General features: G+C 38.1%; 1 protein-coding gene across 4 annotated transcripts in view; it reads right to left on the bottom strand.

Moving 5' to 3' along the window:
• MYOM1 (myomesin 1) overlaps positions 1-27,197 on the bottom strand; it is a 72,667-nt gene extending 45,470 nt beyond the window's left edge. For all 4 annotated transcript variants that reach the window (XM_079300706.1, XM_079300707.1, XM_079300708.1 and 1 more), the window contains exons 1-10: positions 27,043-27,197; positions 23,213-23,697; positions 15,918-16,055; positions 11,653-11,863; positions 9,612-9,769; positions 5,980-6,072; positions 5,022-5,110; positions 4,813-4,872; positions 3,243-3,407; positions 2,493-2,654 (exon numbers count right to left, since the gene is read on the bottom strand). In XM_079300706.1, the coding sequence (XP_079156832.1) occupies positions 2,493-2,654; positions 3,243-3,407; positions 4,813-4,872; positions 5,022-5,110; positions 5,980-6,072; positions 9,612-9,769; positions 11,653-11,863; positions 15,918-16,055; positions 23,213-23,637 (1,501 nt within the window). In that variant the 5' untranslated portion in view covers positions 23,638-23,697; positions 27,043-27,197. The remainder of the gene's footprint in view (positions 1-2,492; positions 2,655-3,242; positions 3,408-4,812; positions 4,873-5,021; positions 5,111-5,979; positions 6,073-9,611; positions 9,770-11,652; positions 11,864-15,917; positions 16,056-23,212; positions 23,698-27,042) is intronic.
• Positions 27,198-27,796: the final 599 nt, after the last annotated feature.

Here is a 27,796-nt window from a genome sequence, read left to right as displayed (position 1 = left end):
CATCAGCTTCTGGACATGTCTTATCTAAAGCTTTGAAAAATAGAGCATAGTGCCAGGCACTGGGGAATTTTTACTGTTTACAAAGAGTCTGATTTGTGAGATGGTGCAATTTTCATGTAGAGAAAAATAACCTTTGCAGGAAGATTCTGTGAAAGACTTTCAAGTAAGAGATGTTGTTTCTCTGCAGAATAACATCAATTCGTACAATTGTGAGCTACTTCAAATGAAGAGCTAAGGTGTATATACCTAAATGTAAAACATTTTGCTAATAAATGCTATTCATACATTCCATATAAACCTGAGTTATCAGAATGGTTTAATGTTTTGAGGCATTACAGGTTTTTGTTTTACAACATACAGTAATCCAAATTTTTCATGATTTCGACTTGCACGGAAAAAATGTCTCATTAGAGTATTTAATATATTTCATTATGTAAAACAGTAGTCTTCCAAGAGGAAAAAAAATATCACACAGAGCTTTTGAAGCTCCACCTAAGTTGCCAAGTCCAGGTTCTAATGACAGGTAACTTGATGCATTGTTAAAAATGGTAACATACAGAGTAAACCATCCAGTTAACATCACAAAATACTAAGAATATCAACAGTAATGACAATATGTCTTCAGTGATCTCTTTATGAAAGGTTTAAATTGCCCATATTTACCACTTGATGGAACATGAGACAGCAGTTCCCAAGACAGACTGGGAAACAGCTGGGAGAACCAGCATGGCTGATCAGCCTCCAGGAGGCTAGGATTTCATCCCTGATGGCTTGCTGGCAAGTGATGACCTGTAGCCATGGCAGAGGAGTCACACATGCTCTGGAAGCCCATCTGAACATGTAACATTATGAGCTTCCCTTCCATTGACACACTGATTTCTGTGTGTGACACAAAAAGACAACTGCCACAACTTAAATACCAGAGCTGTCATTTAAAGCAAATTTGGCTACAGTTTAGGAGGAGCAATGAGGAGTACAGTAGCCAACCAAGATTGTGGGGACCATTTAAATAGGAATGTAGAATATCATTAATGTAACTAGAATTTGGTAAACACACCCCTGACTAGGAAGATATTAGGGGTGGTGGGTTCAGTCAGGTCACACCTGTGTTGCCAGAAGATGTAATGGGATTGAGGGTGATGATTTGTTTATATGGCAGCACAATGTAAAAAAAATAAAAAAGAAAGACAAGTCCTATTTCTTGTCACAGAAGCTCATTTCAATAGGCTCTTTCTTCAGGTGATGAAAACATCTGCTTCAGCTGTATTTTCTGGGCCAGTTGTTATCTCACACAGTTCTGCTGGGCTTGGCAACAAGGAGCTAGTCTGTGCATGGTCTTAGAGCCAAGAATTTTCAGAGCCTTTTGAATTAGGATTACACACTTCAGCTGCTTTTAGCAGCTGTGACAGATATAAATCAGCACACAAAATGATAGCTGTGGCTCCTTTTAAACAAATAATCCTCCATGGATTTTCAATGAAGTTTTTGATGGTACAAGCAAACAACACTCACAAAAATGTATTTTGATTCTATTCTTCACTGAATTATTTCAGGGAATCACATGGTGGTTGAGATTGGCAGACAGCTCCAAATATTGCCTAGTTTAGCCCCTGGCTCAAAGCTAAGTCAGCCAGAGCTGGTTGCCCAGGGCCATGTCAAATCAGGTTTTGGGTGTCTCCAAGGGTTAGGACTCCACAGCCTGTCTGGGTTACCTGTTCCAGTGTCTCCTTTCCTCCCCTCCATCAGGCACACATGGATGAACTCCTCCTATGATCTATCTTTTCCAGGCTGAACAGTCCCAGCTTTCTCAGCCTTTCCTCATATGAAAGATGCTCCAAGCTGTAAATCACCTTCACATCCCTTCAGTTAGCCCATGTCTCTTTTGTATGGGGGATCCCAGAACTGGATCTAGCATTCCAGATGAGCCCCACCAGTGAGGAGTAGATGGCAAGGATCACCTCAGCCTGCTGGCAATGCTTTTCCTAATGTAGCCTGGGATGCCACTGTTTTTGTGACAAGGGCACATTGGCCCACCAGGATCCTCCCTGAAAAGCAGCTCTCCAGACAGACACCAGCCTATTCTGCTGCATGAGATAATCCTTCTCCAAGTACAGATCTTTGTATTTCTGTTTCACTGTATTTTTTCTGCAGTTTGTGTTAGAGAGAACCCCTCAAACTGAACAGAAAATCTTGATGAAAGTAGTGCAGTTTAGCTAGCAGTGGGATGGTTACAAAAAAGCATTTGTAACTTATTATGTGCATTTTTCCTCCTGATGACTGATGTCAGTGGAGTTTAGAAGTCTTCGGGCTCTTGACACCAAAGCCTGACACATGCATGGATAATGACTGGAATGAACATTGCTAAATTGTATAATAAAAAATTATTATTCTATTGTTATGGTGGGGGGAACACCTCAAATACCTGAGACTGATTTTGCCATCACATTTTCCTCAGCTCTGTAGTGGGTTTTGCACACAAGACAGCATCCTACCTCGAACAAAGACATAACCACTGTACTCTTCATAGTACTCCCCCATCACCACTCGAAGCGTGTAAAGCCCTTCATCTTCCTTGTTTGCATGAGTCAGGGTTAAAGAGGCTCGCTCCCCACTCCACTGCATCTGGACCCATTTGGATGGTGTAATAAGCACACCTAGGAATTAGAGAATTTCATGATGAGAACCAGCAGGATTTACTGAGGAATAGGTTCTGAATACAGAGAATTTTTTGGGATAGATTGGAAATAAAAGAGAGACCACTCTTATTAGACAACATTCTGTCTTTGAAAACAGTCATTAAAAACATCTAATTCTGCTCTTATGACAACTTTGATTTCAAAGCATTACTTCAGAAAGCAATAGCTTTTTATCAGCTGTTGCAGAACACTGTGCAACTACTTAAAACATATTTTGGTGTATAAATAAATAAATAGCAAAAGCTATATGAGCTCTATAAATGGGCCACATAGGTGTTGGCCCTGATAAAAATGTTTCTAATTTAAATATTTTTTAAGAAATAAAAAATCCCTAGAAGACATTTTTACAGTGCTTGGTCAGTTTTCTGTGGTTTCACATCAAAATGCTAAATTATGAAACAAATCTAGTTGAAAAAGAGAAAATAGTATAATTGGAAAACCTGAGAAAGTGATGACCAAATCATAACCTCGAAGTTAATCATAAGCTGAACTAAGGAAATATTTACATGGAAGAAGTTTATATTTGTTCTTGTCAAACATTCTCACCATTTCTGTACCACTCAATGTCTGGTTTGAAGCGCTTGATATCAGGATTGATGACAACTGTGCAGCCCAGACTCATTGTCTCGCCTTCTCTCCCAAAGGCTACATCAAACTTGTCCACAAAGCTGATTTCAAACCTGGAAGCATAGCCATGAGGGGTAACAGCAACTGTATAAGAGAAAAAAAAAATCTGGTTTTCTTTCCTTCTGTGACAAGAGTAGGAAGAAAAAGTACTTAGTGATTATGAATACAGTTCCAGGTAAAGTTCAAGGTATAAACAAGAACAATATGTATATTAAGTCATCATCTTCAGAGGTAATTACAGTGTTGGATAATCCAAGTCCTTTCTATTGAGAATCAACTGTTTCTTCACTCATACAACTCTAGTTTTGCAGCTAGTTAATTTCAGGAGGGAGAGGCTTCTGCAGAATTTAATTTCAGAATTTTCAAAATTCCTAATCCAGTGTTTTATCATAAGGTTTGTTTTATAACTTAGACTTCTATTTGTGATTAATTATTTGTTCAGGTGAAGTTGATCTTTAGCTTATATGGTTCTTCTCTTTCCCCATTTTGATTCTCTCTATCTCACAGCAGTCATGTGTCCACTTAGCCTTTGTTTTTGTAAGATAATAAGCCTTTGTGGGAGCCACTGTTAATATAAAAGAGGCTCTTCAATCCCCCAGGCATTAAGGTAGCCTGTTTCTATTCTTGCTCCTGAATTTATCTTTCCAAATGCAGTGTGTCCCAGGTGGTACAATTTTCCAGACAGAATATCCTAGAGCCTTTCCCTTGTACTGTACATACATGGCAGAGGGGCTTACATGCTTGTTTTGAAAACAGCTCAGCTGATAAAAACTAAGATCACTTTACTTTTACTCAACTAGCCTACACTGATAACTTTCCCTCTTCCTGTGATCAATGAATATATGCAAATTGCAATCTTTCTTTCCCATAAAAAAGTGATAGATCCCAAATTTTATTGGAAATATAGGGAAGTCTCATCTGTCAAGCATTTCATGGGGTTCCCAAGGCACCTTCACCCATATGGCATATATGGGTGGATTGTCTTATCATCATAGAAGCATAGATGCCATATTGTTAAAATGTGAGGTTCTCAGATAAAAATACCTACAATTTTCCCTTGATATATCCCAAAAATATTTTTAGTTCTGGATATTTAACCTTTCCTATGCCTTTTCTGTGCATTTTCACAGCTTTTGAAACCACATAAGCAGCAGACAATAATTAACTCACCTACTCTATGTAGGCACATACTGCCCCATGCCATGTTTGACATATTGCAAAAAAGGAAGTGGTTCTCTCTTTGACAGATTCTATTTCATAGTGAAGTGCAATATTAACAGGATGTTTCTTATATAAACCAACAGACCAAGAAGGCAATGCCATTTCCCCCCACCAGTGAGGCTAACACCATCCAAAATTATAGATATCCACACCCTTGTAAATCAGACCTGCTTCTTTTTAAAATAATGTTACTAAATATTATGCGTAGTCATGTGTCATGATGTCACAACTATAAATGGAAGTGTCAAAGGAACATATTGCAACTTACATGGAGAGAGGGAAAGATTTCTAGCATGCAAAAGACTTGCGTCAATTTCTCCTTTGTACCCTACACAGAAAAAGACAAAACTGGTCACTATCTCCAAAAGGTAAAGGTTCTGTGAGGCACAGAACCAAAGCTGATAATGTGCATCTTAAAAAAAAGGAAAAAAAAAAAAAAAAAAAAAAGCAACCTTGAAGGAAATTTTTGCAACCTACTCTTTACCACGAGGGAAGCATAAACTGAAACTTCTCCTTTAACGTTCATAGCAGAGGCATGATACTGGGCAGTGTCATCAAATTCACATCTGAAATTATAGAAATTATTAGGCAGAGCACCCTTTAACTGCTTGGCATAGCCATAATCTAAATACTAAGCAGACCCTCAGAAATCTGGGTAAAATCTATAAAGTAAGAGCTTGGGTGACTGACACACTGGAAATTGGACTGACTGTAGCCATTAAGTGTTTCTCAGTGTTAAACCCCAAAGTTTAAGATAAATGTCTATTTTCAAATACTTCTTACCAATTTGAAATTTGGAATACAGCATAAGTAGGAAAAACTATCTGATAAAATTCATTGCTAATTTACTGTCTTCTATGAAGAGATGCCTAAAATAGAACTTGTAGGAATGGTAGGTTTCATCAAATATTTTCCAAGGGCACTTGCCAGTAAAAAAATTGTCAAACCCAGGTTGTTGATTAAGTCTCATGTTTTCAATTGTTTTAATGCAAAGTGAGTGTAAAAATTTCCCACTTGGAGGATGAGTACTGAAGTGAGGATATCTCAGTTCTGTGCCTCATTTCAGTAAGAATTGTGAACTTTTCTATATTTGAAAGACAGTTAACTAACATATTTTTACATTTTTAACTGTACTCATCAAGCAAACAGATGCAAAAAGTAATCATAGATGTCTCACATTTCTGACTTAGCCATAGATAGAATATTCAGATAAATAATCCAGATAAATAGCTTAGGTAAATTGCATGTTCTCTACTGAGGTAAACCAGAACTGCTCCAGCATTTAGTAGACAGCATTTACCACAGCTGATATCCCTGATATCACCTGACTTGATATGTCTTACATCCCCAAGAGGTATGTTCACATCTTGCAGGTCTCATTCTACAGCAACATTTCATCTTAAGCTGTTTGTTAAATTATGTAACACTTCCTTACTCAGTAATCTCCAGGGAGTGCAGCCCATATCGACTTTGAATGATATACTTGCCAGGGTGAGCCTGTACATCAATGGGCACATTATTCTTGTACCTATGGAAAAGCAAAGAAGCAATATGTCACAAAGAGAAGTCATTCTATACTTTAAAAGGTCAAGAGCTTGATATTTAAAGTAGAACATCAGTTTCTGCCTGTTTCTCCTAGATAAACTGTAGTCTAACTCCCTGGGAAGACACTGCATATTTTTGGAAGTGTAACCTTTTTCTTTTTCTCTTTTTCTCTTTGACCTCCCCCAGGTAGATTTTATTCTCAAAATTAAAAGAAGAAAGTAGTCTTGAGTGGGATGAAAATCAGTTCATATTACCATGAACTTCATGTTGCTTTTTGTAAAAGAAAGGAGGAGTCACATGAGAAACATCTCAGAGTTTTGTAAATGGTAAATAAAAATTTTGTAGACATCTTATGTACTAGCTATCATAAACATTTTGGTTTGCATATTTGACCTACTTTAAAAACCTTTATAAATACAAAAAATGCCAGGTAGAAGGTTAACTTTTTTGTTTACTTGCAACTTAACAGGGTTAGACTGGAATTAGTGTTTTCTGGCACACTGGAATGAGTGTATCTTCAGGTAGGAAAGGTTTACTCTTCAAAATTCCCAGTTATCCTGATTCGAAGGAATGAATGAACCAGTGCTGATCAGTGGTGAGCTGGTACTGCTAATTTCAGGATTTATACAAACAGCTTGAGACTCTCATAGGGGAAGAATGGTGGTGCATGATAAATTCTTCCTCTTCAATTGTTGCATAAAATTTTGCTCATTCTGGACAATACATGTTGTAACCAAGTAAATGTTTAACTGAATCCTGTCTTAAGCAGGCATTGGAAATATGGAAAAGAATGGCAGTAGAAGCTTAATAAATAAACTGCACCCTGAATTGTATTCAGTACCTTTGGATTGATTTGAGGTCCATAAAGAAAAAATGTTTCCTAAGACAGTGTCCTACTTTACATAGCTTTCCCTGTTCTTCATAAGGTGTATACATATAAAGTGAAATTATAAAGGATGACACATATAAGTATCTTCATCTTTTATCTGATATAACTTAAATAAATCTTTCTTCTCACAACAGATAACCAGACAAAGAAGTTTGCTTCTTCATTTCAGATTTTATATTTTAAATCTTTCATGATTTTCAGTTAGGAAAAGGAACTGGTCTGGTGTCAATGGCTTGCCCCACTTCACCAAGTAAATAAATAATTAATTATTTTATTTTCGCATAGATCTCAAGGTGAAGCTAGATCCACAATAAATCTGCAAACTGTATTCAGCACCATCATCATTGTACAATAAAGAATAGTTCCCTGACTACAAATATTTGGGCATAGTAATACACTGAGAGTTTTCCAAGCCCTTAAATCAGTAAGGACCATAAACATTAACGCTTTTTATCCTCATCTCCCTCTCAGCAAAATGTCTATGAAAAGGGACTCAGTGCAGGGCAGCACTCTCTCTTCTGCACATCAATCATTTGCAGAGATGCCTGTCCTCATTACTCTATTATCCTGGTTTAGGCAAGGAATAATGCATGAGTCCAGCAAGAGTAATATATTCACCACCACTCTTCACCTCATCTGGGAGCTGGTGCCCCCAAACTGAACTGCCTGGGAACATCAGGGCATCTTTATATTACATCTAATGTGTCAAATATTTTAGAATACAGAATAATGCCATCAGTTTTTAATATTTTCCAGGGAACATGAAATCCTGTAAACAGGACTTCACTCTGTAGCATCTTCACATTTTCTCCAAAGGGCTGGGCAGCTCTTGGATCCTGTGGCAGCAAAGTTGTTGTGCAAAAACAAGCTTTTAGTGGGTCATGCCAGCAGCAAGAAGAATTTCACTTCTTTTGTCTTCACTATCAGGTTAGTAAAAAGTAATTGATTCAATTTCTGCTTATTTATATTAATCTACAGAAAGAATAGGACTAGTGTTGGAAGGACCACTTGTTATTTCTGGAAATGCAAATTCCAGAGCAACCAAGTCATTAGCTAATGTGGGACTGCAACCTCCCACTGTCATTAGCCACTGATAGTTTATGCTTTCTGCCACTGGTTTCAAATGTCCTGGGTTTTCCATGTGGTTTTTTTTCCAGGGGAGTCGGAACAGCTGCTTCAGGCAGGTTTTCTTTAGAGAAAGTTCACAAAGCTTCATAGTTTTTCAGGCACAGCATGAAAAGGTCTTCATTGCTTATACAAAGAATGACTGTTTGCAATACTCTACTGACATTTTGTTAGAAAAGCTGAATGAAAGCTGACAGATCCAGGTCAGCACTGCTCTATATCTTAGAGCAAAGACACCTGCTGAAAAGGATGTGATCTCTTTTTTTTTTTTTTTTTTTCATTAGTAGCCTGTGGCAAACTGAAATCCCTTTGGAACTCAGATGTACAGTAAAATGATGTATTAATTTCCACCATCCACATTTAGCACTTAGATGAAAGGCTGCTTCACAGTGAGAGCAAAGACAGACAGCTGAAGGCTCAGTTATACCATGTCAGGTTTTGGGGATAAGGTGAATCTCAACCAAAGTGAAAATGACCCAGCTCTTGAATTCTTGGGTAGGATTCAGGTTACAGAGCTGGATTACAGCCATGAGCATAGCTGGCCACTGCTTAAATCAAGCTGAGACCAGATCTGAAGGGTTTGCCTGGAATCCTCTCCAGGTGGAATGTGAGCACAGGGCACTTACAGGACAGGAAAGCTCTGCCCATGCAGAGCCTGGCTGTCAGAGTCCCAGGAGAGAGACCACTGACTTCGTGGACTCAGCCTCTTAAGAGCAATTTTTGACAAGCCCTGAGATTATGGTTTTTAAAACCTAAATAAATGCAGTCCCTTAAGCAATGCAAGTAGCAAATTGCAATACATGATTATTACATAAAATTATGATACAGTAGATGCTTCCCTTCCAAGTCAGCATATTCTGTGATTCTGTAAAACTTTCCGATAATTCCAGAGCTTTCATCTTATTTGGATGGTTCCAGATGTACCTGAAGTCACTGACTTCAAACACTGACAATCTGTCTGCTATGAGCACATCATCATTACTGAGATTTCACAGCATCATCAAGGGATTTTTATTTCATGGAGATTCAGCACTATAACAGCTCAGCTGCCAAAGTGTTTGCTCTTGACCCAAGCCTGCTTTAATGCTTCAGTGACATCAGTGTCATTTGTAGAACTAAACTCAACGATTTGGAAAACACTATCAAAGATAGTATGATAAATTAAACTGCTATTTTTCCTTAATCATTGACAGAAGGAATATATATGATGTCTCTACCAAATAAAACAAAAATCTGTGCATTCCTACTGCTGTTACACAAATATTTTAAATATTATTACATTAATTTACTATAATAATTATATAATTATTTGTGTTGTTGTTATTATTTTAATATTTTGCTCTTTTTCTGCACAATGCGACTTGAAAGGCATTTGACAGGTCTGCCATCAGCACCTGATTATTTTTTTTAAATTAAATAATATCTTTCCAGAAAAATTACTGTATTTGCTGAGATGACTTCAGATTCTGATTGAGTGGTGACTTTCAGTGCCAGGGGTACAAACTTACCATGTAACACGGGGTTCAGGCCAGCCAGCCACAGAACAATTAAATCTAACATTTTCCTTTTCCCAGATAGTGTGGGAACGAGGCTCAATGATAAACTCAGGAGCATGCAACAGTTTATCTTGATTCAACTTTTTATGGAATGCTTGAGTCTCTTCTAGCTGGAAAAGAAACATTTTATTATACACTTGATTATAGCATCAATTAAAAGTGCAAATTAATGCCAAACAAACAAACAAACAAACAAAAAAACAAAAACAAAAAAAAAAACCCAAAACCAAAACCAAAACAAACAACCAAACAAACCCAAACCCTGCAATTTTTATTTTAATGTCCAGACACTCTTAATGTATTTATCTCACTTGGACACAGAAAACAAAGTTTTCATTTTCCAGAAGTTCTTCTTCCAAAATAACTAGATTTGATTTTACAGGGCTTTTCCCCTCAAAACTATTCTAAGTGAATAATTTTCCACATTTAATTACTTATTTATAATTTTACATACAGAGTGGAAGGTGAAATAGGTGTGAAACTCAGATGTCTCCTGTACTTGTGCTGTAATGCAAAGCTCTCTATTCCTATGTCATCTCTGACAGAATTACTTTCAAACCTTTCCCCCGATGGGATCTTTCATCCTCCCAAGGTTACAGGTTCAACTACTTGACTATCCACAGAGCTGGAAAAAACTGCTAATATGGTATAAATCTGGATTTCTGCAAACTAAACTATTTATTTTCTGCCCTAACTTTCACATGTATGGAGAATTATAGGTCCCTGTATTCGGATTATTAAAAAGGACTTTTATAAACTGGGCAACAGCAGTTTTCCTTACAATGGTTTCTCAGTCCTGGACGAGTTCTATTTGTCCTCAGCATTCATCAAACAGTGACTGCTCATTATCATAGGCCTACAACAATTGGGTGCAACACAGTTAAATAACTGCCCCTTACTGTCACTGATAATACTCTAGACTGGTATTGTCATTAAATTGACTGATGTTAAATTTGTGACCTTTTATAACTCTCAGATCCTGAGGTACTTCTTCTTAGCCAGGCATTCCTCATTCACTTGTTCTTTGTGTAGTAATTTCCTTTGGTTGTTATCAAATTTCACCCTCATTGTTTCTCAATTTTTGAGATTATTTTCACTTTTTTACCTTGTCCTTGAAAGTGCTTACACCCTTTCCAATATTATGTCATAAGGGTATTTTTTAAGCATATTGTCAATCCTTTTGCTCAAAACAATAAATAAGAAAATACAGCAATAGTGTAGTATAGTGTAGTATAGTGTAGTATAGTGTAGTATAGTATAGTATAGTATAGTATAGTATAGTATAGTATAGTATAGTATAGTATAGTATAGTATAGTATAGTATTAGTATAGTATAAAAGTATAAGTAGTACAGTATTGGAAATAAATTAATATATTTGCTAAATGAAACTTATTTGCACTTTCATGTCCTGCCAGTTTGGTCACAACATATTTGTAACTATGCTCTGAGTATTATTTTTTAAGAAGTTAGACAATAATGCAATGTCAGACAGTAATTAGAGACTCATTTCCAGATGTTCTTCCCGAATTTACACCTAATTTACCTTAATTCTGTCCGAATTTATACCCAGTGATTAAAACTCTGGGGTGAATACTTTGGAAATGCTTGTTCACAGGCCATAGAAGGCCAGGAATTCCCCATTCATTTATTTATGAGCAAAATATATCTATATCTATATCTATATCTATATCTATATCTATATCTATATCTATATCTATATCTATATCTATATCTATATCTATCATCTATATCTATATTCCTATCTCCTGGTGCCTGCCTCAGGCTTCTCTCCTTATCCATTTGCTACCTGGATAACAAGACCTTCAAGTAATTCAAGAGATTTCCATTAAAACTACTTAGGTATATGACTACCATTATTGTCATTGTCCATGGAGTAAATCAGAGCCCTGGTGCACTAGGCACTTTACGAACACCAGACACAAAAAGACTAATTTTCTTTTCCAGCCAAAGTATTAATTTCTAATCTTTTACCGTTTTCTTCATGGCTACACGTTCAGCAGATTCCCGGATTGCCACTTTCCTTGATTTTTTTTCATGATGTTCCTCTTCAGAAGTTGTCTTGGCCACTTTTTTGACACTAACTCCTTCCCCCGTGGCAAAAAGGTTCCTCTTGGCAACATATGCAGCACTTTCTTTAATTCTCTCTTCTTCAGTGTCTGTGATACCACTGAGATTCACTTCCCTGTAACAATTTTTAAAAAGTAGAATCCCATTGGAAAATGCTGAGAACATGTTCCATTTCTACTTGCTAATGGCCAAATTAGCCACTACAGTGGCCAACACTCTTGTGCTACTGCACTCTCATATGTATTTAAAGCAGAAACATGGAAGGGATTCTGCAGAAAGATATAATATTTCACTGTTGAAACTCATGGCCATTTTCAGGGCCTCTCCCTCTAAATGTGCCATACACATCTGCTGTTTAAACATTATCCTTCTGTGGCTTTTTACCTCCATCACTATAAAGATGAGTGTAAGGCATAACCACATATCTCCAGGAATTAACTTAGAGCTGCAGTGTTTGTAACAACAATGCCAAAGGGGCAAGAGATAACTGTAGCTGTATAACAACGCCCTCATTTGTGATTTATAAATCCCCCCCAATATAAATGGAGATAACAAAAAGTTCTCTTCGTTCATAGAAAATTCCATCCTATATTGCTTTCAGGAAGATAACTGGATTTTCTTGGAGCCTCCTCTTCAGGCTTTATACAGAGGTGAGACAGAGCTCTTAATGGGTGCAATCCTGTTTCCACAATCACATGTGGATGTACCATTAAAACCATACTGTTTTGGCACTGTCAGGACATTACAGCTGCTGTAGTGGTGCATTCACAATGGGAGACTTAAGAAGCACTAATAACCTCCTGCTAAATTTAGTTACTTTAAGGGAACATTAGTTAGCACACTGAAAACACATTATGTTTGATTTCTCAAGTGCCATCTTGCAAGCATTATAGAAACATCACCTCTGTTTCTAGACTGCACTCAAGCACACCCTCTCTTATCATAAAAAACTTACTACTACTTCTACAAGCAAAAAATAGAAGGAAGATTTTTTTTTCTCTTTTCTTTAAGATTGCCAATATTATGCATTTATAGTATATCTCAATACTCAAAAAAATTGAATTTAAGCTCAGAATTAAGTGTCCAGCCCCTTATCTATGAAGTCAATTCAGTGAGATGCAAGGCAGTCAAGCAGTGGAATGTGCTGTAAACTTAATTATATTTAACAACTGCCAAGACTAAAAATCTTACTTAACAGCATAGAGCTTTGAACACCCTCAAACTCAACTTCCTGTGTTTGAGTCTGCTTTAAAAGGATGATCCTTAAGAAATCAGTGGAACAATTGATTCCCTCCACTCAAGCACATCAGCTGCCCCAACAAATATCACCTGAAGCTAAAGATGTATGGAAGAAATTTTTAAAAATCAATATAATTAATATGCATATAGCAATCTACATTTATTTTAAATGAATCCATGGCATTTTTCTTCAAAGGCAAACTGATACTATTTCTGCCTTAATTACAGTAGTTAAGATCTCAGCAACTTCTCAGTATGAACTGGTTTCTCAAGACATTAAGCATCTTTTGGGAGCTGCTGAATATCCTCTGACTAAAATAGAACTCATCCTAGTCATTTGCAGTTGTAATCCCCAGATGCTTTTGATCAACACTATTAAATATTTAGATTCTCTAATAATTTCTCCCTGTTATAATCTTCCCAGATCAAAGAGAATCATGTTCTCTGAAATGACTAATGCACCAAACTGGCAAACCATGCCATTTAAGAGTTGGTTTTACAGTCAAGTCTCAAGGGTTCCAGTAGAAAATTGTTTTCAAACAGATACAACCAGATCCAACCCCTGGCACAGGCTAAATATAATTTTAAGGACATCTGTCATCTACAGCCCTTTGGCATAGGCTTATTAGTGATTGCAAATAGTTCCATGATCCACATTCAGAAACTTCAGCACTTATGGCATTAATCAACCTCTGGGTGTTTTACTGTCTAAAATACTGTCTGGTTGTGCAAAATTTGCTCTTGCAAGGATTAGCCCAGGTGTTTAAAAGGACCAGTTGCAAAGTGAATAATCTGAGCAAAGTATTTTTTCTATAGAAGAACCTGAGGGCTCTGAAGTAGAACTAAATAATGGAAATGGTGACACATTGCTGAAGGTCACCCAGCTCCAACAAACCCACAGAGAGATGACCTTTATAAATAACTATTCCTTTTAACAGCTCTCTGCCCATGGGAAACAACACATCAATTTCACTGGGGAATTTAGAAATGACATAGCATGCACATGGCTCAATGGGCTTCAGCTGTTATCTTTCAAACAAAAATAAATATCTGAGAGGAATGTGGCATGCAACTTCCACAGTCTTGGCACGTGGTCATGAGCATGATGCCAACAGTGAAAAGCCTAAACCAGACACCATTTCATGCCATGTTGAGTTGAGCACTCAACAGTCATCATATGCTCTTTCTAACTAATAAAATTATTATTTTTTTTTAAATCCCAAAACAAAATTAAAACTTTTTGGACCATTTCAGTGGCAGAAAAGCACACATAGATTTCTGAATTGCCATAAGCAAAAAGTAAGATTGACAAAAGAATCCCCCAAAAAACCAAACAAAAAACCTCCCTAAAACCCAAAAAACAATGATGTAAGAATCTGACAGTACCTTTTAACCTAGGATGCCAAATAGGATCCCAAAATATTTTAAAGACACAAATAAATGAAGCTACACACCATCATATTGAGTTAGATATTACTGTATGCATTTAAAAATAAAATAAATTAAATTATTTCTCAATATTTGTTAACATGATGTAGTAAGATCACAGAGACCTGTAAAAAAGCTAAGTACTAATCAACACTTGTGTTTTTCAACTATGCAATAAAAAGGGAGGATATTTGTGCTTTAGACCATGAGAGACAGATGATGGTGAGCTGCAAATCTGCTACATAAGTATAAACACTGGCTCAGATGCAAAAGTAGTAAGAAGCCTTGAGAATACATTATCTCAAGTTTTGCATAAGACTGTCACGTTTTTTATGTGTTTCTATCGCAGAAGATACAGATGAAACTTCAAAGCAATTTTTTTAAAAAGGCAGGAATGTGTTTTTCAATGCTGGTTGGATCAAAGAGCAGTGAAACCAACACAGAAACATACAAAGGGTGAGAAAAATACTCTGAGATAGTGGGAGGGAGTTAATAAAAAACAAAACTACTGTTGTCATCACAAAAGCATCACAAATGCTCAAAAGGCCCAGAACAATAACATCCTCCACTGACAAGCTGGAACTCAGTTCATGTGAAACCACAAGTTTAGATGCAAAGCATAAGTGCCATTGAATGTTGATTAAGAAAAGCACTGGCTCCCAGAAACAGCTTGGAATTGTCCCTTGAAAAATGCTGTGCTGCAGGGGAAAGGCAAGTTGAAGGCAAGTTCTGTTCAGCTGAAGGTGGGCAAGAAAATTCTTTCCTGGCCTCTAACCAGGAACCAGTTTTCAACACTACACCCTATATATATATTAATCTGAACAAGTGACTCTGCTGGAACTGCTGGAGACTCCTGCTAAAATCACTATGCCATACCCCAAAAGGGGCAGAGGAGCCTCTTTGCTGATGTTGGTTCTGGCTTCCACATAAAGTTCACATTCAGCTTTACTGAGAGCACTGCTGCAGTAAGATGTATTACATCAGTAGCAGCCATGCAGTAAATACCACCAACAAGTGAGATCAGTATGAATCATTACAATGGATTTGAGAAAGTATTTGGTTTTTTTCCAGGTTTTCTCTGTGCCAGGACAAGACATTAGCACGTTGTTTCATTGTTTCTATGTTTAATGCTTGGTAAGAGATATTTGATTACAGAACAAGTCTTCAAACCAAAAGAATAAGCTAAATAATGTGGACAACAAGCTTGTCAGGTTCTCAAGAGGCAGGGTTCTAATTATATATTCATTTCATAGAAAGTGGCCCTGACAATGTGTTCAAAACAAAGTCCAGACAGGCAGGTTCATTTGTCCTGGCTCTGGATGAACAATGTCCAATTTTCTGCCAGTCAGTTGACTTCTCTTTGTCTTTTTATCACTCTTGTGAAGTGCAAACTATCACCATAAGATCCACGAGTGTAAAGGCAGATTAATGGATTTGTTATTTTATAATTTGCTAATAAAATGTCAGAAATAAGATACCAAACAAAATAAAAATGGACATACCGTCCTGTGAATATGGGCACTGAGTAGTCTAAGGCTTCATTCTCTTTGTCCTCTGATATCAAACTCTGTTTTGCCCTCTTGGCTTTGGGACTCATCTTATAGGATTGATCTTCTATCATTAAGTTGGAATTTTTCAGTCTGAAATAAAAATTATATTGTTAAAATCAGGAAAAAAAGCTGTTAATAAGCACTCAAAAATACAATTAAAGTACTAAAATTTTTTGCTCTCTTGTTTTGTAATCAAGAATTTATAATTTTTAATAGCCACAGTATCAGAGTTATTAAACACATAATTAAGTGTACTTTTGACAATCTCATCATTACAAACATACCACTTATGCCCCTTGATATTAAATCTAAACAGATAAACAATACACCTGGTAGCCATGTACTTTTAATAGCTTTTGGGTTGGGGCTTGGGGAGATCATTTACGTCTCTCTACAGAAACTGTAGGGCACTGCATTGCTCAGAAACCTGTGTTGCCGTTCCCAGTGCTCTCCCATACCACTACAACCCTTTGGAAGAGAAGAGTTGAGTGAAGTAGCACCATTTAACATAGCACAGATAAATGGAGGATGACTGAAAAGGAGGAAGAGCTTCCCCCCAACCTCACCAGCCTGGGAGGGATTCTGAAGAGCATGAAGCATATTTGAGGCAATCACTTTAGGTTAGTTTTTTAAATAGTTACAAATTGGATAAACAAAGCTCCCAACACCTGGTCCTCCTTTGCCAAACCAACACAACACAGCTCTAATTCCCGTATCTATGGAATATGCAGATTATTTGTCAGTCTTTTATGAATCCCCAGAGTGTCTATTCTCCTGTCCTTCAACATCACCACAGAAAAATCACATGTGACCGCTTCTGGTCTGGGGATTTGTCTACACAGTATGAGCTCCCTGCTTACGTGTGCAGATACAGGAGCAGGATGATGGTTTCTCAGAAGGCTTGTTAGCCCTGACATGTGCCTGTCAGGGATAACCTGCTTCCCACACCCTGGATAGCTTACACTGGTGTCTCCACACAGCTTGCTGTGCACATATATCAAAACCCATGCTAACACTGGGCCCCTGGGAATGTTACACATGCATAATGCAATATAATACTGTATCCTTGGGCTAATGTTTTCCTTAGGCTGTATCCCTGCAAAAGAACCACCACCAACACATGAAGAGTGCTTAGTTTCCAAAATATATACCAGCTATCTATCCACTGAGACTGTGTGTGAGATGACACAGGTCCACTTTCACCCTCCCATCTCTCCTTCCTTCACTTCTTTGTGTCCATCTCTTGCCCAGGCTGCATTCTCTCCCTACCCAGTTCCTGTTAAATCAGTCTCCCATTCTCCACCTTTCTGTCTGTCTTTCTTAATGTAATTCCTCTGTGCTCCCCAGGTGCACATCACCAAGCCTACAGCCCTGCTGCCAAGAGATGCTCAGTTCAGGGGGTAACAGCAGCTGTGCACTGCTTCTCCCTCCTTCCTTCTCCCCTGTCACCTGGCTTGCACACAACAGAAGGCACAGCCTGTGAGGGACTGAGGCACACACTGCAGGGCTGGGGCCAAGGATTTTCCATGTCAGGCACCACAGAGTCAGCCAACACACACCACATCTACAGGAGAGAGATGCTGTGGGATCTGGGTTTTGACACCTGGCACTGCTCAGGACAGCCAGGGACAAGAGAGGCAGATCCAGCTTTTGGGACAGAAATTCAAGCAGAAAACACTTGGGAGCAGTCCAGGCAGAGTAAAATACAAAGGAAGAGGCACATTGAAATGGGGTGTGCAGTGGCCTTACTCCTGGGTTGGACAATGATGTGGAGCAATCACTATTGGCAAGCCACAAATGCACTGGGAGAACTCATCAAATAAGTGATGAGAAGCATCAAAGGCAAGCTATTTTCATTATTTTTCTTAATTGAACTAGAGTCTGTAAGGAGCTGCAGGTCTTTACTTAGCAAGTGACTTTTATTCCTGTCCTATTTAAAAATGGGTCAAACCTGGAATTTTGACTCTGACAGCCATTAGATTTCCTCAGAGCTTTAGGCTGAACCTGTTAAGAGGCCATTTGATTCCTGGCTGTTTCTAGATCAAGAGGGATCACAGTACCAATTGAACTTAAGTCAAAATGTCTAGAAGATTCTATTTTCATAAATGTAGTTGAAATGTGGTGAAAATTTCAGCTCAGGTATTTACAGCACTCTTAAATCTAGACCAACATATTATTCCTAAAGGAGAGTTTGGCCTTGCAGTCAGTTTAGTTTTCATTTAAGGTGCAGATTACCCACTTATGCAAAGAATTTATGGGAAGTGTATATAGCATTTTCCATCACTCCCTGCTAGGCATTTTGTTGATATCTTTCCTGTGTGGTAGTGGGGGTTTCCTACCTTTCACTTACATCTCTCCAAAATTATTTGAAAAGGCAAGAATAAATTGCTATATGTTCTGTTTGTTTGAAGGCTGGTTTTTTACTCAAACACTCCAAGTGTTTTGTTGAGTATCTCACCTTCATGACCATACCAGAGCACTCAGCTGGTGTTTTCAGAGGGATACCTAGAGTCACTCCAAAATGTTCTTTAGAATTGCACTGCATAAACCAAGACATCAGATTAATAAATTTGAAGCAGCAGAAAATGTTTCTCCTTTTTAAATTCTCATACTTGTTTCTGCTCTGGCAGAGCTAATGGAGGCTAATAGAAACACATATTTAAATGGAGCTCTTTGCTTGAGAAAATAGATTAAACACCATTCTATCACAAGGTTTATTTCCCTGTTTTCCTGTGTCCTTACTATTTCTTCCTGGGCAACACAAAAGTAAAATCCTGCCTAAAACCATTATTTAGGTGGCCCAAAAGAGGACTCTGTTTCTTGAACCAGATTCTAAAATCTTGCCCTTTTATATTAAAATGTTCCAACCTTCTACCTGATATGTGGAACAGAATCTCCCTGGAGGAGCAGGAGCAGGGTATCAGTGCTCTCTAGTTTCATAGGGAGGAACAGTACCATGACCTTTTAACATCTTTCAGCCTCATTTGATATGCCCAGCTAGCATATGTATATTTTTTTCCAGGTCAGATATTATCTGTACTGGCTTATCAAACTTGGTGACCTAAGCCTACTGTCCTTACTTCAGAGTGATTTTCAGCATGTTAAAATATCAGTGCCAGCATTTTTCTAGTTTTTCATTAGAGCCACTGAACTGTAAAAGGCACAGGCGTTGTTCTGCAGAGATCCAAAAACCAGATGCTATTAACTTTTCCCTCTAGCCTAACAGAGGAACTAAAGAAAACACTGCCTGCAACTCCCAAACAGATGCTTTGTTCTATTTTCATGTCTTATTTTCAGACAGAGAATATTTTGGCACTGCCTTTATTTCTGTGCCTGAAGGGACAGGTTTCCCACACTGCCCAAACAGAGTCTGCACTCAGAGATGTAGAAATGTGCTCTGGAAGCAGGTCACAACACCCTGGTCTTTAGGTATTTCACATCTGCATGAAAAGGCACATTTAGCTCTTTTACACCTCTACAAAATCATGTATCTTGTCCTAAGTAGAAAGAGATGATAGTGTACACCATATAGCTGCACCTGCTGGAGAAGCTCTGTTAGCCACAAGACCTTGTCCAGGCTCTCTTTTTAGCAGCTGTTTCTTTCCTAATTTATTATGAATAAATTTTAACTTACTGTAACTAGGAGATAGTAGATTGGCAAACTCAGTTCCAGAAATGAAAAAAAATATATTTTCAGCAAAGGACTGTTTAAATTCAGCCTCTAAAAATGAGAAATGTTCTCTGGTGACTATATTAATTTTAAGTTGCTGACAGGTTTGTCACGAGCCCAGGCAATACTGCTGGCAATATTCCTTAACACAGCTTCTACAACAATTTTATTTGAAGGGGAATTGTTTCCACAGAGCAGGTCTCATTAAAACCATTTCCACACTTGGGTATGACATCTGGAAGCCAGCTTCTTAACCCTCACCTATAATAAACCAAAGGATGAGCAGAGCCAAGATCATGGTCTTCTCATGTTTCTGGAAGTGCATTATTTACTCAGCCTTGTCCCCATCCTGGTTACAGTGCTGCTCAGAAGAGTCTTGGCTCTCACTGGCAGCCTAATTAACTGCAAGCTAGAAAGGCATCTCTCCTCTCTTTGCTTGGTACACCTGAATTACACCTCTATCTTTTTTGCTGTTTTGCCTGACCTGCAGAATACATGTAAATAAATGGCTGAGCCACACCAGCAACTTCTGTTTTCCCTCTAAGCAGGTGTCTGGCCCTTTAGGGCAGATAATCTGTGACACAATGGGATTATCTGATGCTGCTAGACAGGAGAATAACACATGGAAAAGCAGTGAAAGTTTGAGCAAAGGCAAACCACTGAGCTTGCACAAAAACAGAGTTAAAGTAGCCTAATCCAGCAGTCCTGTTTGACAGCCCTGTAGTGCTGACAGCAGCTTGGGCAGATCTGACTCAAAGATGCTCAGAAGCACAGGGAGGATGGAGTGCTGCTGTGGAAGAAGGTTTTCCAACTTGCCCATGCTGACAGCCCCCAAGGATTGGATGGGGAAGAGGATGGGTGGCCACAACATTGGCTTGTGGGATACACACATCCCTCACCTGTAGAGAGCCTCAAGGGAAGCAGCACGTGTCACCTTTCCTGCCTCTGCTGAAGCCAAAGAAGGAGTTCTTGGCTAGAGACAGCCCCACAGGCTGGTGGGGAGGGCTGGGTGTGAAGAGGCAACCTCTCCATGGTGAGACACCCTTTCTTTTGGGAGCCCAGAGGTTTGCACCTCTGGCCAGCTGCAACTAGCAGAGCTACCAGCTTCCATACTTGCCCTTGATTTTGCCAGTTTTCATTTCTCTCCTTGTACTTCCTCAAGCTCTTGTGGTGTGAAGAAGACTTGAAATGTGAGGGACAGGCCACTTGCACACAGAAAATTTTTTGTCCTCCTGGGAAATTAAGTCATGGCTTCTTCAAACTGCCGGTGTTCACACTCTGGGAATGTTTTCCTCTCAAACGAGGCTTCAGTGTCACAAAACTGAGTCCAGGTCAAGGTCTTGCAGGTTACCTAGTTCCTAGTCCTTCTCCACTGCTTTCCCCGTGATAAATTCCTCACATAGCACTAACTGCATGCCAAAAGCAATGCTTCACGATCACTGTCCTGTACTGTGACTACAGAAAAGGATGAAACTTAAATTTTGAAATAACAATAAATTAAACAAAAGCTACTTCAGATTGAAAAAAAAGTGACCTGAATAAAAACTTAGTACTTGAGTTTCCCTGTTGGGCTTCATGGTGTTTATCTAGAAAACTACATCCATTATGCATAAATCTATATTTGATGGTAATAATCACTGATATGCAATCATCAATTGTTAGCTGAAAAATTTTGTCTGGATTTGGATTTGTGTGTCCATTCTGATTTCAAGTAAACACTACTGTTGAGGTAATTTAGATACAGCATTTCAAGTCAAAGCCTTTTATACTTCTAGAAAACTGGAAGAATTCTAAGCCTCTTTTTTTTTTTTTTTTTTTTTTTTTTTTTTTTTTTTTCTACACCATTCTTTTCATAGGGAAGAAAAAAAAATGTCTTTGATTTTTCCAATTTTTTTGAGTAATGCTTTTTGTCTCCACATTACCCCTTAAAGTGTCTTGGGTTCTCTGGGAAAGACAGTACAAATTTGGCAAGAATTTCTTCAAATTTGAACTACATTTAACTGTAGAGTTGCATTATTTTTTCTACTTCACCTTTTGAAAATTGCAGAAATATAGCTTGTAAAAAATAAATGAATACCAACACAAAGGCTATATTAACCACAAACCCAAGTTAAATACTGAGATTTTCATTCAGAAATATTGTCTCCTGTGTTAATTAAGTTTTGTGTAAGACAGATTGGAATAACATGTATCTAACCTCCAGAGTCCTTGTTTTAGGTAGCAGCACCTAATTGTTCAAATCTCCAACACAATGACAGGCTCACAGAAATAAAGAAGTTGCAGCTGAGACGTTCTTATCTCTGAACAATCTATTGGCAAGTCTTGTACTACAGAGTATTATATATGCAAATATACTATTTTAAAGCAAAAGCTTTTATCTCAAGCAAAATCTCAGGAAACTTGAAAATGTCTTAAGTTCTCTTTCAACTAAGCAATTTCATTTCCATCAATATTGCACTGCTGACATTAGAGTTCTTATTGAGAACATATAGGTTTTGGAAGAAACTCCTGTGACAGCTGACGTGCTTGTAACTGGGACTCAGAAAAAGGTTTTTTTAAACAAGAAATTTTTACAACTTGCAGTTCTACTTTTTTATGAGAACTTTTTCTTCAAGAAGAAGCAAGCTTTGGGTTAGTGTTTCTCTCATTGGTTTTGGCCAAGATTTCATTATTCACAATCCTGGGAGGATATTCAGTTTTCAAAATTTAAATTTTCTGGAAGAAAAGTTTTGATCAGTTCTGTCAATGATACTCTTAATTTTGCATAAATATAACAGCAAGCAGATACTGTGAAATATAATTTGTTGATAGTTTCCTCTATTGCTAACAGCTGCTCTAATCTTACATGAATACTTCCCTAATTTCTGTAAATCTCTTGAGATATATACATACAAATAATATGAGTCTATTTTATAAAAATATTCTGCTAATACAATTGTTTGAGCAGTATTTATTATCTTAAATTTAAAAAAAACCCCATGAGAGCTAAGCATAGCTACTGTTCTTATGTGAGATGGACACTTCAGGCTATTTCTACTTTGGAAATAGTTTGTCTCAATCAATAAACAGTGTGAAAAATTCATTTTCTTGAACCACTCAGCACAAAAGTGAAACTATTAGGCCAAAGAAGAATGAATCATATATGGACATATCAACTCAAACTTACATGAAGAGCATTGAGTTCTTTTACAGTTTCAACCTGGCCAGATAAGAGACAGCCTCAGTCCAAAACTGTCTCAACTCTTCATATTAAGTTCAGCTGTATTTATCTGTCTCAACAACTTGGAAGGAGGGATATCTCATGCCTAACCAGTTTGGGGTGTGAATAATGTCACCATTCAGCCACATCAGCATCCCCAGTGCTATTCTTATGACAGTCCAACCTTCACACATGAACTAGTCCTACAAAGCAAGCTCACCACTGCCAAAGTCAAGGGAAAACACCAGACCAGGAAAATACAATAACAAGTCATAGAGAAACTTTATGTGGGCAAGGAGGAGAGTTTTGCCATTGTGACAAAAAAGTGGTTGGACATTTTCCTAACCAGAATGTCGCTTTGAAGAGGCGTTGACTTACCCCAAACTGTAGGCTTCAGATCCCAGCCTGTAGGCTGCAGCCAGCTTGTTGATGGATTCAGAGGCATGGCTGTAGGCAGCTGAGCTGGTGCTGAGGGCCTCAGAGTCGAGGCTGTAGGCAGCAGATCTCTTGCTGTGCATGGCAGAGTGGTCGTAGGCTGTAGAGCCGTAGCTGTAGGCGGCCGACTCGAGGTCGTGGGCTGAAGAGCCGTGGCTGTAAGCTGCTGAGGAGTCCAGGCTGAAGCCTGCAGACGAGTGGCGATAGGCTGAGGAGCCCCTGGCGTAAGCTGCAGACCCTTGGGCGTAGAGGGCAGATCTGCTCTTGGTCTCCTTCTGGTACTGGCTCACCGTGGAGGACAGCGCCTTGTGCCGGTACGCACGGTCATAGTGCTCGTGGTGTCGTTGGTAGAACGGTAGAGACATCATGGTGCCTTCGAATTCTGGGCTTCACCACACTTTTCTGAGTGTGAATGAACAGGAGGATGTCTGAAAAAGGACAGGTCAAACATAAGGACTATTGTCAAAGAACTCCTGAGTTGGCATACAAATGCTACCCAACTTCACACAAACTAACACTGAACTTGAAAAATCAACCGCAGTGAATTCAGAGTTATCTTATTATGTGATTTAGACTTTCAGACAGGCTCATATTCAGGTTTCAAGATGCTCATGTCACCTATCATAACCACAAACCTTTGCACTGTTGTGTCTGTTCATCTGTAGTTGGCTCCTTGCTACTGCAAACTATTCAAGTTTTATGTGCTCACTTATTACTGCAAACTAATGAAACTATGTGTGCCTGGCTTCTTCAGAGATAGTATAAATAATTTTGTTCAATTACAATAGAGATGATAAAGTAATAAATTATTTTTAAAGGCATGAGCAAATCCAACAAGGCTATAAAAGCTGAAACAAAAATATATGAACATTTCATTTCTCTTTATAATCCAATTTTCAGATTGAATTTAATGTTCCATTTATTATAGTGACAGTGAATTAAAGCACTGTGATTGAGAAGGATGTCTGTTTTTCTCTAAATGTGCATTACAGCGACTGTTTTGTGATACAGCATTCACTTTAAAAGGGCTTACTGTGCGTTATACTTTTACAGTTTAATCAGGAATCCAGTCTGTATGCAATGGGTAAACTAATATCATGCTCCTCAGTCCAAATCCTTCTCTTTTAGACTAAAATATCATGTTCAAGATTGTTAAGACCCTTCCTTCACATGATAGGCCCATTTAAGTTTTAGTTTGCACATCATTGATGGATTGTCTTGTAGTCACTTGTAGTGCAAATTTTGATCAGGTGAGAGATAGTTGCCCTCTCAAAATTATAACTCTTGTTTCTCTTTCTTTTAAGCTCACATGGTTACTAGGATTGTCCCTGGAAAAGTCCCTGATTAGTAATAGAAATGAGCTACAATAAGGAAATGATAACAAGGATTTAAAGAAAAACCAAAAACAATGGTAAGAAGCATTTGTTATTGTTTTGGGGGGTGTTTTTTGTATCAATTGCAACAGTACGTAAATTATTCCGCTGTTTTCTTCATATTAATAAAAAATTATTTAATGTTTACACATAAAATACACAGAACTGGAAGGCAATCATGATTTTGTGAAAGTCTAGATATCCAAACTGGGTTGTCCTGCTCAGGAGAACAGATCAGGAGCTGATGATCCTTGTGGGTCCCTTCCATCTCAGAATATTCTGTGACCCTGTGATTTTTCCCTGGTGTTTATGCTCCCTGCTTTTCAATCCTTGGCTTTTCCTTTAGCATTTGGTTCTAATAGCAAATTAAAAAGTTTCAAACTATTTTCTTTGATAACTGCTGAGGTATTCACCATAACCAAGACAAACTATGAAGCCTCCCAAAAAAAACCAAAAAACCAAAGCCAAACACATAAAAAACTGGAAACAAAGAGGAAAACTTCCTTATATTTTAGGGATCTCACAAGGGGATGTTCTTTGTAGGATAACTGAATTGATCATTTTGTTGCAGGAAGTCATCAAGGAAGAAACTTATTCAGAAACATTTTATGGGAAAGAAATTGCTGATATCCTGACCACAGTAAAAATGTGATCTCAAGTAGATGAGATAATGCATTTACTTTATTTTTTATCTGAGGAAGAAGGAGAAATGGCAAAGAATGTTAGCCCATTGGTCTCTATGGCAAAAATTGATGCTCCTTTTTAACTCCCTTATTCCTAATGCTGGCTATTTTTTTCATGTCAGTCTGAAAGAATGCAATTATTCTCTCTAGCAACCTTGTTTCTAATACTTGTCAGTATTTTGCATTGTTACTTATTTCACTTTGTTAGCTACCGGTAGTATGCAGTTCCTCTTAATTTCCCTAGTTTCAGAATATTTTTTCCTTCATATTTCTTCATTTCCTTCCTCTTCCAACTCTGTGGATCTGGGTTTAGGACTTTTAAGTCACTGTGATCCCAGCCTAGGAAGGTTAAGGCACACAGAAGGATATTGTCTTGCACACTGAAAGGGAAGGAACATGAGAACATCCTGTTTTCCTTCTGCAGAGTACTATGGCTTGTCTTCACCAGCTTTATTTGAAGTGTTGGCTGGTTTCATCATTCGTACAGCAGCAACAATGGCAACAGGCATTCAGCTCAGAAATTCCCACAGCCTTCCAGGCTTCAAAGTATGGAAGGTGATCCACAAGTATGAAGCATTGCAGGTGCTGACCATTAAGAAGTTAAATGAGGCATTTCATTTACATTTTATCAGACCAAGTTAAAATGTGCAAAGGAAACAATTTTTCTTCCAAACACAAGAGGTCTGGATCTCACTGTCCTCAGGAGTAAAAGTCTGTGACAGGAGTAAGGACTATGATAGCAAGGCACTGAGCACAGAGTGAGCTCTCATGGTTCAAGTCAAAACCAACACTGACTCACTTAATGTAAAAGGAAACTCCTTTCACAGGTACTTTATCACACATGAGTTATGTTCTATATTTCCTCTGAAACATCGTGGATTCCTCACAGGCCAGCATAAGTTGGTTACATTAGTCTGATCAGATGCAGTAGTGTGATGCTATCAGAGATGACACGTAGCTCAGAAGCTTCCAATGACTTTGCTCCTACCTGGAGCACTGCCTGGCTATCACATTGACTCCCATCTCTTATCTATGCTACCTGCACCCACTCAGTCTGCATGCACTAACCAGCCCCCTCCAGTGTGAGGGCAACACTCCCTCTCAAGATCAGTGTAGCACTTCAGAGCTTGGCCTAAAAATATTAGTGGCCATACTTAGATGAATTCTCAGTTTTTAGAGCTATATTTTAGCAGCTGCTGAACAGAGTATTTAAAATTACTACTGAGCAGACAGACAGTTCACAGCTACACATTAAAGGAAGTGATTCTGCTGGCATTACCTCTTGTGTTGTCTATCAGTCTGTGTAATTCTTTTAAGATCTACTCTATCAGTCAATGAAAATAGTGAAATAGATTAATAGATTGTAAGAAAAGAAAAGATAGCATTCAATGCAACAAGAAAATATTTATGTTATTTAAACATTCTCTAAGCCCACAGGAGATTACTTGGCAAACCCTTCCTGTATCTCAGTAACCCATGCTTTATTTCAGAGTACTGTGACAATATGCAAAGATAGCTGAGTGAAATTATAAAGAGACCCTACACTACTTTTTTTTTTTTCACAGCTGAACCTTCAGATGTCTTCAATTCATGTCCACAAATCCCTCAACTGCTGAGCTAAGAAGAATAAAGGGATCTACTCTCAACTTGGCATTACAGATTCAGATTAAAAATAACTGAACACATAAAACCTTCCGGCATTAAAAAACCCACTTACCAGGACCCAAATGAATGGCAGCAAATGGAAGAGCTCCCAAGTGGATGAACAGCACAAAATACAGCAGCAATGGAGCCAGCAAAGAAAGAGGGAGTTAGGACGAGGGGTAAGGACTGGACTTCAAGGTCCAGAACAAAAATAATGCCTGCAGTCAGTGGAATGTCAGAGCCCCAGTCCAGACCTTTTATGGGCAGGGGGATGCTATAAATATAGCATGGAAGAGGGAGAGAGACAGATACCGATACCCTGAACTATCTCTGTGCAAAGGCACGATGACGGCAGCTTCAAACTAAAGGAGACACAGACTTCTCCCTTTAAAATATCCTCACCAAGTTCTGCATAAAATCAGCATTCCACTACAAAATTATTTCTAGGAATTTTTTTCCTTAGTTACATCAGATTTAGGAGGAGAGAAAACAATTGTGTAATGAACCAGAAACTAGGAAAGACCAATCCCTGTATTGACCTTTGCTATGATACACGAATATGAACATTTTATTGGTTTCTTTTTTTATGCCAAGCCACAATACATGTAATATAAATATTTCAGCTTAATGACAATCTACCAAGACTCTCTAAAGTCATATGAGTTACATTTTAATAGAAATGTATTTTCTTTGTTCTGTTGACAGTGTACTTTTTAATCATATTTTTAAAGATAAAATACTAAATTAAGAACGTGACCATGCAGCTCTAAAATGCAACTTTTTGTTTCTAAATTAAACAGTACAACCTCTAGGAATAATTAAATGGG

The sequence above is a fragment of the Erithacus rubecula genome, assembly GCF_903797595.1.
Source record: "Erithacus rubecula genome assembly, chromosome: 3".
Lineage (NCBI taxonomy): Eukaryota > Metazoa > Chordata > Aves > Passeriformes > Muscicapidae > Erithacus > Erithacus rubecula.
The sequence above is the reverse complement of the archived record's forward strand: the minus strand, read 5'-3'. Positions and strand labels throughout refer to the sequence as shown.